Source organism: Salmo salar, chromosome ssa13 (assembly GCF_905237065.1).
Source record: "Salmo salar chromosome ssa13, Ssal_v3.1, whole genome shotgun sequence".
Classification (NCBI taxonomy): Eukaryota; Metazoa; Chordata; class Actinopteri; order Salmoniformes; family Salmonidae; genus Salmo; species Salmo salar.
The window spans coordinates 104,820,413-104,835,800 of NC_059454.1; the positions used below are offsets into that span (position 1 = coordinate 104,820,413).

The 15,388-nt window shown below is 37.5% G+C and overlaps 2 protein-coding genes across 2 annotated transcripts; one reads left to right on the forward strand and one right to left on the reverse strand.

Annotated features, from left to right (window-relative positions):
* The first annotated feature begins 713 nt into the window (after positions 1 to 713).
* Positions 714 to 2,540, forward strand: grp (gastrin-releasing peptide). The gene is made up of 3 exons (XM_014138894.2): positions 714 to 1,068; positions 1,614 to 1,888; positions 2,204 to 2,540. The coding sequence occupies exons 1-3, from the start codon at positions 924 to 926 to the stop codon at positions 2,258 to 2,260; spliced, it is 477 nt and encodes a 158-aa protein (XP_013994369.1). The 5' UTR covers positions 714 to 923; the 3' UTR covers positions 2,261 to 2,540.
* Positions 2,541 to 10,933: 8,393 nt separating this feature from the next.
* On the reverse strand, positions 10,934 to 14,762 carry rx3 (retinal homeobox gene 3). The gene is made up of 3 exons (XM_014138848.2): positions 14,040 to 14,762; positions 13,579 to 13,808; positions 10,934 to 12,028 (listed from the first exon to the last, which is right to left on the reverse strand). The coding sequence occupies exons 1-3, from the start codon at positions 14,296 to 14,298 to the stop codon at positions 11,576 to 11,578; spliced, it is 942 nt and encodes a 313-aa protein (XP_013994323.1). The 5' UTR covers positions 14,299 to 14,762; the 3' UTR covers positions 10,934 to 11,575.
* Positions 14,763 to 15,388: the final 626 nt, after the last annotated feature.

The window sequence follows — 15,388 nt, forward strand, 5'->3', positions numbered from 1 at the left end:
TCCACTCTACTCTACTCCACTTAGTTGTATTCTATTCTAATCTAGCATAGGGCATACTGTAACTGGTCACCAGAACACAGGACATCAAACAGCCTAGTGAAGAACTGGCATACTGTAACTGCTCACCAGAACACAGGACATCAAACAGCCTAGTGAAGACCTGGCATACTGTAACTGGTCACCAGAACACAGGACATCAAACAGCCTAGTGAAGACCTGGCATACTGTAACTGGTCACCAGAACACAGGACATCAAACAGCCTAGTGTAGAACTGGCATACTGTAACTGGTCACCAGAACACAGGGCATCATGTTGGCCATCAAACAGCCTAGTGAAGAACTGTAATAAGTAATATGAATTAATAACCTGCTATAAGGGGAAGCAATTAACGGCCTGTTATTAATAACAGGCTGCCGCAAATGGCACCCTATTTGCTACATAGTGCACTACCCGCATAGGGAATATATAGGAAATAGGTTGCCACTTGGAATGTCCCAGGCTATACAGGCTCTGCAAAGGGGAAAAAACAACCCGTCAATGTTAAGGAAATGACGCTGACGTGATAATACAATCTCTACACACACATTATCCAGGCGTATTTCGTAATGGCAGGTTATCACAATTTGTCACATTTTCATTTAACATCATGGGTGTATTTTTTTTTTTAAAGGATCTCTGACGTATAACACTCAGGGAAGGCATTTAACTTTCAACGTCGCCTACTTCAGAGCATCGCCCCTATGGAGTCACTCCCGTATAACTTCGCAAAGACAACAAACTTGAAGGGTCGGTCGCGGTATTATATAAATGAACTGATTATGGAAGACCACCATTAGTTTATGAATTTTTCAACTGGACGGATATACAGCAAATAAGGATTATAATACCTTATTATAAAGCGTGCTCCTCTCTCTGCGATATCATGGGCGACCTGTGCCATGCATGGACCTACAAACCTTCCTTATCGATTGCTATTATATTGGTATCAATTGCATCTATGGCGCATTGTTCAGAGAACGCTGGAGCCATTGGAAAAGTGTTCCCACGAGGGAATCACTGGGCAGTAGGTAAGAGATCTATTATTGTTGCTATTTATATTACAGAATAATATATTATTATTTATAATAAAATTACAAAGTGTTATTATTGTTATGATCTACTTTGGTTTTTGAGATTCTGCTGGATAGATGAAAAGTTTGTTTCGAGATAACATGTTTTTTTTTAAAGATGGGAAACCACTGCACAAACCATGCCTAATGGTGTCACGATTTTCTGATTCAATTGTTGAGCTGATGTAAAAATAAAAAAAATAGGACTTAATGTGGACAACCGACTGTTGCCTTTGTTTTGTATAATCACCTTGGTTACCCAGAAAGATTAGTATTCTATTTGATGGGCAAGTTACATTTCCTGTGAAAAGTTTAGGTGAAATGTTCCTGGGTGAGAAAGCTCAGAGAAAACGAAGACATTGTGACGCAGGACATTGGTTGTTCAAATAACAACCCAAGCGTTGAATTGTCTTACTCTCCAAACCAGAAATGGACTCAAAAGAACACTAACTTCAATATTCAATCTTCCTCAATGTTCATCCATACATTCTTTATTCTTTTAGGTCACTTGATGGGGAAGAAAAGCCTTGACAGTCTCTCTGGATCAGAGGATAGCAGCAACATGGACAATATACCGTCTTCAGAGGAAGACAAGCTGTTGGATAGATATGTGCAGCCGTCCAAGCTGGTGCAAGACTTCATCAGGATTCTGGGGGGACTGGAGAACAAGAGACAGAGCCAGACCCAGAGACAGGGACAGGAACATGTTCTCTCTCGGATGGGGGTACTCAAGACCACAAAGTGGGAAGAGACAGATAGACACCGATACCTCAAACAGGTTAGTAATGGTGAGAGGTTAGTGTCAGTTAGGTGAATGCTGTTCCTCCGGTCTATCCCATTATAGTATGTAGCCTATCTATTCATCACATCTCCTAATATCCAGTAGGCTATTTATCAGAATATAAATGTTTAACTTCATTCTTAACTTAATGTTTGAGTTCAGTAGTAACAACATGTTTATGAAGTATGATTATTTAAAAACGCATGTTTATGAAGTCTGATTATTTAAAACCGGTAATGATATTTTATTGCAGGTTTACGTGGTTCAGGTATGAGTGCTAAATTGTTGTATTCCTGCGTTTCCTCTCCGTAGCTGACAGACCTCATTCGATTGGCTTTCAACATGAAGGAGAACAGTGTCATCAACTGAAGACAGACAGTCAGCTCTAGACTGCAGCTGTCCTATGATGAACGGCAGTACACGCCTCAGAGACTCAGTTTGAGTCGTTGCATCCAGTGCACCTGTTCACAATATTTTGAAAACAATATAGCCTATATTAGAGTTTACTTTATATGATATATAATAACATAATTATCATAATAATTACATGACGTCATCTACTATTTATTGTATGCTACTCAAAATACTCCCCCCCCCCATCAACAACAATGTGTAAAGAACATTGAATAAATCTGTTGTGATAACTGCATTGTAGATATCTGGGTGTTCATTTACATAACCATACAGAGGTATCCAAAACAAATATTAAAAAAATATTTGATAAAATATTGAATTTGGCCTTTACTACTATAACCCATAGAAACACATTGAATGACATATTCCTAAATGGCAAATAAGACAGTCCAAAAATAAATAATGAGGAATAAGGTTTTGAAGTGTCCATACCTCCTTACTTCCATAAAACATTTTTAATGTACTGGTTACCTTCAGATGACTCTCATAGGTTCAGTCAAACCGTTCGGACGATACAGACGTTTTCATGAGAAGACTGATTTTCGGGATGTCTCATGTTCTGACAAACACCGCTCTATCTCTGTCACCTTTCACCGCAGATGTGGACGTGTTACAAACAACAGATATCTAGCTTAAACTGACGGTATTTTGATGGGGATTTTTATTATGTTACTTAGATAATCGACTCTAGGAGGTATATTTACTGTAGTACTGTATGTACTTCATTTTCAACTGACAACGGGTGAAGAAGTGTAGAGGCAACATATTCACCACAAGATGGCAGACAAGCGTCTCATCAGAGCCTGTTCACAGTGACGACTGCGTTCCCCATTCTACTTTCTAATAAAGACATTTTTAATTATATAATCTTTTTTGATTTTACTAAATGTTTATCTATCTATCCCATATTTAAATCTGACAACTGATATGCATCCTTACATTTCTCTAAACTACATAAGATACTCAAAATATAAGCTTCAGTATCAATGAAGTTAGTTCTTAAAACTATTCAATTCCTGTTAGATGTTTTCGGGCAACAATTTGGCAATCACTACAATTAGGCTACATTTTGGCAAAGGACATAATACTTGCTTGTATCTTTCAGTAAGCCAGCAATACATACATCTAATGACAAGCTGATCTTTGTGAGGCATAATGTGCAGACAGACAGTCAATACGTTCCAAATGGTACCCTACTCCCTATATAATGCACTATTTTAGACCAGAGCCCTATGGGAAAGTAGTGCACCATATAGAAAATAGGATGCTATTTGGGACGCAAACAGTGTGTAAGGAAGGACTCATGCCTCTCTACTCAGCTGTCCCCTGACAACAATGGCCTCAATTATCTGCTCCAGACTTTCTCACAATGAGACATCGTAATGGGAACAATTTAATTTGGTTAAGGCGCATCCTGTTGGCATAAACCAGGCTTGTTCTCCACTCTGTTTTCTCCCCTCATTTGTCACAGATAATAGTAGATGATATTAGTAGATAATAGTAGATAGTAGATAATAGTAGATACAGTGCCTTGCAAAAGTATTCATCCCCTTTGGCGTTTTTCCTATTTTGTTGCAATACAACCTGTAATTTAAATGGATTTGTATTTGTATTTCATGTAATGGACATACACAATATAGTCCAAAGTGAAATGGAAGTGAAATGGAAAAAATTACTTGTTTCAAAATAAAAAATAAAATAAAAAAACGGAAAAGTGGTGCGTGCATATGTATTCACCCCCTTTGCTATGAAGCCCCTAAATAAGATCTGGTGCAACCAATTACCTTCAGAAGTCACATAATTAGTTAAATAAAGTCCACCTGTGTGCAATCTTAGTGTCACATGATCTGTCACATGATCTGTGTATATATAGACCTGTTCTGAAGGGCCCCAGAGTCTGCAACACCACTAAGCAAGGGGCACCACCAAGCAAGTGGCACCATGAAGACAAAGGAGCTCTCCTAACTCACGGACCAGGCAAGGAGGGCATTAATCATAGAGGCAACAAAGAGACCAAAGATAACATTGAAGGAGCTGCAAAGCTCCACAGTGGAGATTGTAGTATCTGTCCATAGGACCACTTTAAGCCTTACACTCCACAGAGCTGGGCTTTACGGAAGAGTGGCCAGAAAAAAGCCATTGCTTCTAGAAAAAAATAAGCAAACATGTTTGGTGTTCGCCAAAGGCATGTGGAAGACTCCCCAAACATATGGAAGAAGGTACTCTGGTCAGATGAGACTAAAATTGAGTTTTTTGGCCATCAAGGAAAACACCATGTCTGGCACAAACCCAACACCTCTCATCACCCCGAGAACCCCATCCCAGTGAACCCCAGTGAACCATGGTGGTGGCAGCATCATGCTGTGGGGATGTTTTTCAACGGCAGGGACTGGGAAACTGGTCAGAATTGAAGGAATGATGGATGATGCTAAATACAGGGAAATTCTTGAGGGAAACCTGTTTCAGTCTTCCAGAGATTTGAGACTGGGACGGAGGTTCACCTTCCAGCAGGACAATGACCCTAAGCATACTGCTAAAGCAACCCTCAAGTGGTTTAAAGGGAGACATTTAAATGTCTTGGAATGGCCTAGTCAAAGCCCAGACCTCAATCCAATTGAGAATCTGTGGTATGATTTAAAGATTGCTGTACACCAGCGGAACCCATCCAACTTGAAGGAGCTGGAGCAGTTTTGCCTTGAAGAATGGGCAAAAGTCCCAGTGGCTAGATGTGCTAAGCTTACAGAGACATACCCCAAGAGACCTGTAATTGCTGCAAAAAGTTGCTCTACAAGGTATTGACTTTGAGGGGGTGGGGGGGTGAATAGTTTTTCTGTCTTATATCTTGTTTGTTTCACTATAAAAAATATTTTGCATCTTCAAAGTGGTAGGCATGTTGTGTAAATAAAATGATACAAACCCCCCCAAAAAATCTATTTTAATTCCAGGTTGTAAGGCAACAAATAGGAAAAATGCCAAGGGGGTGAATACTTTTGCAAGCCACTGTAGTAGATCATAGTAGATAGTAGTAGACAGTAGATCATAGTAGATAGTAGAAATTAGTAGATAATAGTATATAGTAGATCATAGTAGATAATAGAAGACAGTAGATCATAATAGATAATAGTAGATAGTATATAATAGCAGATAATAGTAAATAGTATATAATAGTAGATAAATGTAGATAGTAGATCATAGTAGATCATAGTAGATAATAGAAGACAGTAGATCATAGTAGATAATAGTAGATAGTATATAATAGCAGATAATAGTAAATAGTATATAATAGTAGATAAATGTAGATAGTAGATCATTGTAGATCATAGTAGATAATAGCAGATATCAGTGTATAGTAGATAATAGTAGATAAAAGTAGATAATAGTAAATAATAGATACAAGTAGATAGTAGATCATAGTAGATAATAGTAGACAGTATTAGATAGTAGACAATAGTAGATAACAGTAGATAGTAGGTGATAATAGTAGATAATAGTAGATTGTATTAGATACTAGTAGATAGTAGATAATAGTAGATAGTAGATAGTAGTAGATAATAGTACATATCAGTATATAGTAGATATTAGTAGATAACAGTAGATAGTAGATACTAGTAGATAGTAGATAATAGTACTACAAAAATACAAAAAACTACAAAAATCTCAAACTGGAAACACTTATCTCCCTCACTAACTTTAAGCACCAGCTGTCAGAGCAGCTCACAGATCACTGCACCTGTACATAGCCCATCTATAATTTAGCCCAAACAACCTCCTCTTCCCCTACTGTATTTATTTATTTTATTTATTTTATTTTGCTCCTTTGCACCCCATTATCTCTATTTCTACTTTGCACTTTCTTCTACTACAAATCTACCATTCCAGTGTTTTACTTGCTATATTGTATTTACTTTGCCACCATGGACTTTTTTGCCTTTACCTCCCTTATCTCACCTCATTTGCTCACATCGTACATAGACTTATTTTTCTACTGTATTATTGACTGTATATTTGTTTTACTCCATGTGTAACTCTGTGTTGTTGTATGTTGTCAAACTGCTTTGCTTTATCTTGGCCAGGTCGCAATTGTAAATGAGAACTTGTTCTCAACTTGCCTACCTGGTTAAATAAAGGTGAAATAAATAAATAAAATAAAAATAGTAGATAGTATTAGATAGTAGACAATAGTAGATAACAGTAGATAGTATATAATAATAGATAGTAGTAGATAATAGTAGATATCAGTAGATAGTAGAAAATAGTAGATAGTAGATCATAGCAGATTGTAGTAGATACTAGTAGATAGTAGATAATAGTAGATTGTAGTAGATAGTAGTAGATATAGTAGATAGTAGTAGATAATAGTAGATAATAGTAGATAGTAGATAATAGTAGTAGATAATAGTAGATAATAGATACTCGTAGATAGTAGTAGATCATAGTAGATAATAGTAGGTTATATTAGATAACAGTATATAATAGTAGATAGTAGTAGATAATAGATAATAGTAGATAGTAGAAGTTGGTAGTAGATAATAGTAGATAATAATATATAGTAGAAGTTAGGAGATAATAGTAGATAGTAGTAGATATAGTAGATAGTAGTAGATAATAGTAGATAATAGTAGATAGTAGATAATAGTAGTAGATAATAGTAGATAATAGATAATAGTAGTAGATAATAGTAGATAATAGATACTCGTAGATAGTAGTAGATCATAGTAGATAATAGTAGGTTATATTAGATAACAGTATATAATAGTAGATAATAGTAGGTTATATTAGATAACAGTATATAATAGTAGATAGTAGAAGTTAGTAGTAGATAATAGTAGATAATAATATATAGTAGAAGTTAGGAGATAATAGTAGATAGTAGAAGTTAGTAGATAGTAATAGATAATAGTAGATACTAGTATATAGTAGATAACAGAAGATAATAGTAGATGATAGTAGATAACAGTAGATAATTGTAGATAATTGTATACAGTAGAAGTTAGTAGATAGTAGTAGAGAGTAGAAGTTAGTAGATAGTAGTAGATAATAGTAGTGTGACGTTCGTCGTTAGGAGGAGACCAAGGCGCAGCGTGTGTTGGGTTCATCATATTTTATTTAGCGGTGAACCAGCAAAAAACAAAACAATAAACAACACAACGAATGAAAAGTCTTGCCGGCTACTAACAGCAATACAAAAACAAGATCCCACAACTGAAAGTGGGGAAAAAGGGCTGCCTAAGTATGATTTCCAATCAGAGACAACGATAGACAGCTGCCTCTGATTGGAAACCATACTTGGCCAATCAAAGGGAAAAAAACAACCTAGAAATATAACACATAGAATGCCCACCCCATATCACACCCTGACCTAACCAAACAGAGAAAAACGGCTCTCTCAGGTCAGGGCGTGACAAGTAGATACTAGTATATAGAAGATAACAGAAGATAATACTAGATAATAGTAGATAGTCGAAGTTAGTAGATTGTGGTAATTAATAGTATATAGTAGATAATAGTAGATAATAGTAGATAACAGTAGATAGTAGATAGTAATAGATAGTAGATAGTAGATAATAGTAGATGATAATAGTAGATAGTAGACAGTAGTAAATTGTGGATAATAGAAGTACAAATCACCACTCTAGAAGTAGTAAGAGTCTGGAAGCGATAATGTTTACTGTGCTAAATGGGGAGGAAATGACAAATTAAAGGACTGCTGCATTCTTTTAGTAGTGAATTCTAATTTCTAGTTCCACTTTGTAACTAAATAAAACATTTTATTGCGTTACAAAGTGGAATTAAAATTGATGTAATTGTAATTTTAAAAAAAAATCTACACAACATACTCTGTTATTGTCATGTCCTGACCATGGAAAGCTTTTATTTTCTATGGTAGGTCAGGGCGTGACAGGGGGTATTCTAGCTGTTATTTTCTATTTGGGGTTCTAGTTTAGTTTTTCTATGTTTGGTGATTGGTATGATTCCCAATTAGAGGCAGCTGGTAATTGTTGTCTCTAATTGGGGATCATACTTAAGTAGCTTGTTTTTCACTTGGGGATTATGGGATATTGTTTATGTATAGTTGGATTGTAGTCACGTTTCGTCTATTCTTTATTTGTTTTGTATTTGCATTACGTTTCACTTTGTAATAAATGATGTGGAACGCTACTCACGCTGCGCCTTGGTCCGATCATTCTAACGAACGTGACAGTTATGCCAAAGTGGAAGAAAAATTCTAACATTTTTCTAAAGTTAATGAAATATAAAAGTATTCAACCCCCTGAGTCAATACATGCTAGAATCGCCTTTGGCAGTGAATCCAGCTATGAGTCTTTTGGGGTAAATTGCTAAGAGCTTTGTACACCTGAATTGTACAATATTTGCCCATCATTCTTTTTTCAATTCTTCAAGCTCTGTCCAATTTGTTGTTGATCATTGCTAGACAGACATTTTCAAGTCTTGCCATAGATTGTCAAGCCAGTTTAAGTCAAAACTGTAACTAGGCCACACGGGAACATTCAGTGTTGTCTTGCTGCGCAACTCCAGTGTAGATTTGTCCTTGTGTTTTAGGTTATTGTCCTGATGAAAGGTGACTTAGTCTTCCAGGGTCTGTTGGAAAGCAGACTGAGCCAGGTTTCCCTCCAGGATTTTGCCTATGCTTAGCTCTATTCCGTTTATTTTCATTAAAAAAAACTCCCTAGTCCTCGTCGATGACAAGCATACCAATAACATGATGCAGCCACCACCATGCTTGAAAATATGAAGAGTGGTACCCAGTAGTGTGTTGCATTTGTCACAGGTCAGGTTTTCTCCCTTGAGTGTACTACCTGAGGTTGCCACTGGAATGCACCCTTGGGTTACTTCTAGTATCCAGGTGGCCCTGATTGAACTTATTGGGATCACCTGCTGGATGACTATTTAGGTTCCTCTGTGGACTGGGCTAGTTGCTCAGGTCTCATGTTTTGGTCAGTGTTCTCGTGTGCCCTTGGGTTGTTGTTTTGCTATGAAAATCTTCAGTAAATATTCTGGATTTACCCATACCTCTGCCTGCTGTGTTTCTCTGCTCATGGGTCCGAGTTCATACTAGCACTAATATCACAGTATTGGATTTGCCCAAACATAACATTTTGTATTCAAGACAAAAAGTTAATTTCTTTGCCACATTTTTTGCAGTATTACTTTAGTGCCTTGTTGCAAACAGAATGCATGTTTTGGAATATTTTTATTCTGTACAGACTTCTTTCTTTTCACTCTGTCATTTAGGTTAGTATTGTTGAGTAACTACAATGTTGTTTATCCATCCTCAGTTATCTCCTATCATAGGCATTCAACTCTGTAACTGCATTAAAATTGCAATTGGCATCATGGTGAAATCCCTGAGCGGTTTCCTTCCTGTCCAGCAACTGAGTTAGGAAGGACTCTTGTATCTTTGTAGTGACAGGGAGCATTGATCCATAGCCTAATTAATAACTTCACCATGCTCAAAACGATATTCAGTGTTTTTGTCTCTTTTTTTTTTATACCCATCTACCAATCGGTGTCCTTCTTTGCCAGGCATTGGAAAACCTCCCGTGGTCTTTGTGGTCGAATATGTGCTTGAAATTCAGTGCTCGCCTAAGGGGCTTTACAGATAATTGTATGTGTGGTGTACAGAGATGGGGTAGTCATAAAAAAATCATGTTAAACACTATTATTGCACAGAGAGTGAGTCCATGCAACTTATTATGTGATTTGTTAAGCACATTTTTACTCCTGAACATATTTAGGCTTGCCATAACAAAGTGGTTGAATACTTATTGACTCAAGACATTTCAGCTTTTTATTTTTAATTAAAAAATTTACTTTGACATCATGGGATATTGTGTGAAGATTAGTGACACAAAATGTCAGGATGTAACACAACAAAATGTGGAAAAGGTCAAGGGGGTTGAATACTTTCTGAAGGCACTGTAAGTCGAATTTTCACTTGGTCATCCGTTGATGTCGATGGGAAACTAAAAGAATAAATTTGACTCAAATGGAAGTTGCCTCTTAAGAACTGACTGGGTGAGTTTCAATTGTGTTGGCTGCCACTAAAGATTCACATTACTTTATTGACCAATTGCACACAAGGTCCAAATGAAATTTGACTTCTGCTGTTAACGCAACCCTTCCGAAAGACACACATACACAGGTGTTTTTGGAAAGGTGAAGGGGGCTGCGACTCTGGGCACCTGTTGTTGTGGGGGGTTAAGTGCCTTGCTCAAGTGCACATCAGCAGGCGACGGCATCTAGGATTTGATTGCCATAGATTCTTTGATTGCCAGCTCACTTTCCACCTGTCATAAGACTAATGTCCACTAGAGGGAACCAGACACTACATTCACGTGTTCTGCTCTGTGATTTGTGATTTCAATTTGCAATATAGAACCACCTGTTTTCTAAAAAGTTAAAGTATTGAGTAAAGACAACCCTCTTGGAAAAGACAGGAGTTATATTGTATATTATATTTGTGATATATGGACAATATACCACAGCCTTTAGCTTTGGTATATTGGCCATATACCACACCTACTCTGGTCTTATTGCTTAATAAATATGGCTATTCAGGCTTGACAGTTAATGAAAGAAGAGTTTGCACATTGTCAGCCTGGAGGATTGATGTAAATATACAGGTTTATTTCCATAATATCATTCACGTACAGAGAGAAACTAATTACAGCAAATGGACATTTCTTCATCTACATTTGTGCATTTGTAAAGTCAGCGGCACAAAATGGAAAAATACTGAAAGAAAGGTATCTAAACAAGGGTTGGTAATCAACAATACATACATTGACCCTGGGATGCGATTGTCTTAGCAGAATAACAGAAGAGAATTGTTCAAATAGGGATGGAAATTATGACATAGAAACCAGGTTGCGGACAACATAGACAAACATTTCACACTTCCACTTTCTCCTCAATGGCATCCTTCATTTTTCATTAAAAGTAGACCGGATGGATCTGGTGAATCCAAGCACAACACTGACAGTTAAAGTTCATGTTAAAACGTGAATATCTGAAATTAGACATGGTTGTTCCTCCTCCAATACTGAGAATTCACAAAAAAACACTGACTGGGACGATGATGTAAACCACTGAAGAAGAAACAACAGTTTGCATCATCCCGTGGAGTCCTCTAGTCCTCTGGCACAGTGGACTTCCATGTCCACAGACTAGAGCAGCAGCACTGCATGCAGTAGTAGTCTTTAAAGTGTTGGCCCCAGTCAGAGGGATGCAGACAGCATCCATCCATCCTCACCATGTCTTCCCAATAGACTGAATATGCTCCTTAGCCTTCATCCTCAGAGACGCAATACTAGAATTACGAGGATCCGTCTCTTCCATGACTAACTTGTCCATGTACCCAGCCACGGCGCACTGGTATGGGGGCGGAGGAAGAGGGCGCGTAGAACCAATGTGAGGCAGGTTATGGTGTCCGAAACTGGGGGAGTTGAGGAAGGCTGGAGGGGAGTAGCTGGAGGCTCCTGGGAGGCCCTGAGAGGAGCTGGTAATGAAGCCGGGTAGGGACTGCAGTGGGGTGGAGGTGATGGCAGTGCTGAGCCATGGCTCCAGCTGCAGTCCGGAGCCCAAGGACTGGGAAGGGGAGCGGCTGAAGGACAGGAGAGAGGAGGTGTCCTGGAGCTTAATGGAACTCACCTCCAGCTTCTCCTGGCGACGCCACTTGGCCCGACGGTTCTGGAACCACACCTGAGATGGAAGCATCACAACATTCTGATTAGACATTTTAGAATCATCACAAAATTTTGATTAGAAATTCTGGATCATTACAACATTCTGATTAGACACTCTGGATCATTACAATATTCAAAATTAGATCTTCTAGAACTCACACATTCTGATCAGTCATTCTGGAACCACACAACATTCTGATCAGTCATTCTGGAACCACACAACATTCTGATCAGTCATTCTGGAACCACACAACATTCTGATCAGTCATTCTGGAACCACATAACATTCTGATTAGACATTCTGGAACCACACAAGATCCTGATTAGATATTCTGGAACCACACAACATTCTGATTAGACATTCTGGAACCACACAACATTCTGATTAGATATTCTGGAACCACACAACATTCTGATTAGACATTCTGGAACCACACAACATTCTGATTAGATATTCTGAAGTTCAATATTATGAGAACAGGGGAAAGAATGATTACATGCTAAAACAGGATTTCAGGGCCATTTTGAACAAATCATGACAATATTGAAATAGCCTACATTTAATCATATCAATGATAACACAGCTGAAGGTAAGATGAAGAAAATCAGTCAATCAGGGAGCTTATCTAAACTCAATTGCCTAATTCTCCAAACATGAAGTAAAACTTTGTTCGGCTATTTGAGAAAGAGTTTATTTGTATTTAATATCTATATTGGGAAAACATATTGAATATTAATGTTGAGTGTCGTCCTTGGTGTAGTAAATGAGTTATTGTCATGTAATTAATACATATTGGACATTTTATCGATGAAACAAATCGCGTTCATAATCAAAATAATATTGAAAAATTTGAAATGGAATTGCTTGATATGACTAACTGAAAATATTAACAAATATAGACCTAAAATATATATGGCTACATGTTCTAAATAAATTGAGAATTAGCGATGACAGTGAAACGCTTAGGAGAACATCTATATGGCGTAATTTTGCCTATTTCAAAAAGTATATAGGACCTAAACTAAATGAGACGTTTTAAGATAAATGAACACATTTTTACATAATTTAACGAGTTATATTAGACAAATTGAATACATTTTCAATTGATAACATCCTATGTGATGCTAATTTCAAATACAAACTTTTAAAATAACAATTAACGGTCTATCATCATCAATTATCCTGCGGTTAATATCCAAGTAACCTATACTTACTAATATGTGATAGTTGACTAAGTACATTACCTACAAGTTAATAAACTGAAATGGGACTTTGAATTGAAGAATTATGCCTAATACTGACATTATTGTTGTACAGCCCTAATTGTAAAAAACGGACTATTCAAGTCCAGACAATTAATGCTTCTTTCACGAGCCACGCATTCCAAAAAATATTATTTGAGAATCATAAATTAATGTCCCACAAATAAGAGAAAGGTATTGCGGAATAGTGGAACTTCAGTTGAGTCCCGTAATAAAATATAACTTTCTGTTTTCTTTTAAAGACAGAATCGAACATCATTACCACTGTAACGAGTCTGTCAAGTTGGCTCATATCTATATTACCTGCACTCGAACCTCCGGAAGATTCACTTTCATGGCGAGTTCCTCTCTGCTGTAGACGTCAGGATAGTGCGACTTCTCGAACGCTCTCTCCAGCTCATGCAGCTGAAAGGTTGTGAACGTAGTCCTGTTGCGCCGGTGCTTTTTCTTTGGGTTCTCATCATCGGACAGTTTATCCTCCCCGTCAGGTAAATCAGGACTTACAGAGGCCCCCGAACTGCTGCAGCAGACACCTAAAAACACATTATAGGCTAGATCAATTTATGAACTTCTGAACGTGTATTTTTGCCTTTATATGTGACTTTTTAAAAGTTGATTCAAAAGTCTACTTACACATATTAATAAACATGGAATAAATAGCCTGCTGGTGTGAAAATAACATTTTGAATCAATCAAGGTTGAACCATTTTGAATCACCTTTTTATCAAGGCCTCTAGCTTAATACACATTGCAGTGTCACTTACTGTCAAAACTTTCCGTGTTGTGTTCTTTCTTCAGGGATGACATAATTCCGTTCCCTCTCCGCTCGGCGAGTTTCCCTGATGATCCGTTGTATGAGACAGATTGATTATATATGTTTTCGTCTTTAAATCCCAATATTGCTTCAATACTGTGAACCCTCGCTGCTGCGGCGTTCTGGTTATTGCCGGGGTTCCGGACGAAACACGCAGAAGGTGACAGGCGCTCTTCCATGACTTCAGGAGTTGAACCGAGTAGCCACATTTGATGAAAAAAAGAATAATCTCAAACTAAATTCAAATGACACATAAACAAATGTAGCCTAAACTCCCGAGACATGTATTTTTAAAACAAAGTTTTAAGTCTTCAGAATGAATAGCAAAATGTTTTAATAGAATGAAACACTAAATGTTAAATAGATTGAAACAACAATTCCGATTGTTTTGTTGAAATAAAAATCTAAAATCGAATTGAAAAAAAATCTGCGTTAGTAACTTTCCGTCGCATCTGAGTAGTAGAGGCACCTGTGGGTCTACTAGCTGACACTCCAGTAGTGGTCTTGTCTCATAGAGAAGGCTGTATCTTCTGGGGTTTATAAAGTACTCCTTATGGTAAGACCCCCTTCACTCCGCCCATGTGACAGCCCCCACCTCCCCACCAAGACACGTAAAAGAGGGGTTGTCATGTTCGATTTGACCCAGCCTTGGGTTTAGGGGTAACTACATTGTCCCCATTGAACCAATGCACCAATGCTGAGCTAGGCCACTAACCCCTCCCCAAGACAAGTCTTCTGCCCTGCCTGTCAGTCAGTGTTGGTTTATAAACCGCCTTACATAAATCTTAAAGCCATATCTCCAGATGTCGTGGTTTGTGTCCCAAATACCACTCTTTTCCCTATTCCCTATATGGTGCACTAATTTTGACCAGTGGACCAAAGGGCTTTCTGTTCAAAAGTAAAGCACTATGTAGGCCAGGGATAGGGTGTCATTTGGAATTTACAGGCCATGCTCATGATGGCCTGTAAAAGGAGCAGGTTGGGTAAGAGATTATGGCTTAAGGTAGTCAGAGAACAAAATCATAATTACAAGATGTTCAGTCAGGACATAGGATTACAAGATGTCAGATTAATGTTTGACTGGTGTCTTAATCGAAGGGTGAATACATTATTATCAAAACAAGTGACCAAATCACACATTTAGAAGATAATGATATACTTACAAAAGAGACAGGTCATGTGCTCTTTTGTTTAATACACAGGCCTAGGACCTACATATAAAATAGTTGAAATAGTTAAATAGTTATTGATAGGCCTATTGGCGTATTAAAGGTTTTCTCAGAGAGGACGTCTACACGT

Excerpts from the sequence above, each read along its gene's own strand:
- rx3 (XM_014138848.2), bottom strand. The coding sequence starts at position 14,298 with ATGTGGCTACTCGGTTCAACTCCTGAAGTCATGGAAGAGCGCCTGTCA. Across the intron at positions 13,809-14,039 it reads CAACACGGAAAGTTTTGACA|GTGTCTGCTGCAGCAGTTCG; the intron begins GTAAGTGACACT and ends ATGTGTTTTTAG. Across the intron at positions 12,029-13,578 it reads TTCCGGAGGTTCGAGTGCAG|GTGTGGTTCCAGAACCGTCG; the intron begins GTAATATAGATA and ends CTTCCATCTCAG.
- grp (XM_014138894.2), top strand. The coding sequence starts at position 924 with ATGGGCGACCTGTGCCATGCATGGACCTACAAACCTTCCTTATCGATT. Across the intron at positions 1,069-1,613 it reads AGGGAATCACTGGGCAGTAG|GTCACTTGATGGGGAAGAAA; the intron begins GTAAGAGATCTA and ends TTATTCTTTTAG. Across the intron at positions 1,889-2,203 it reads GACACCGATACCTCAAACAG|CTGACAGACCTCATTCGATT; the intron begins GTTAGTAATGGT and ends TCCTCTCCGTAG.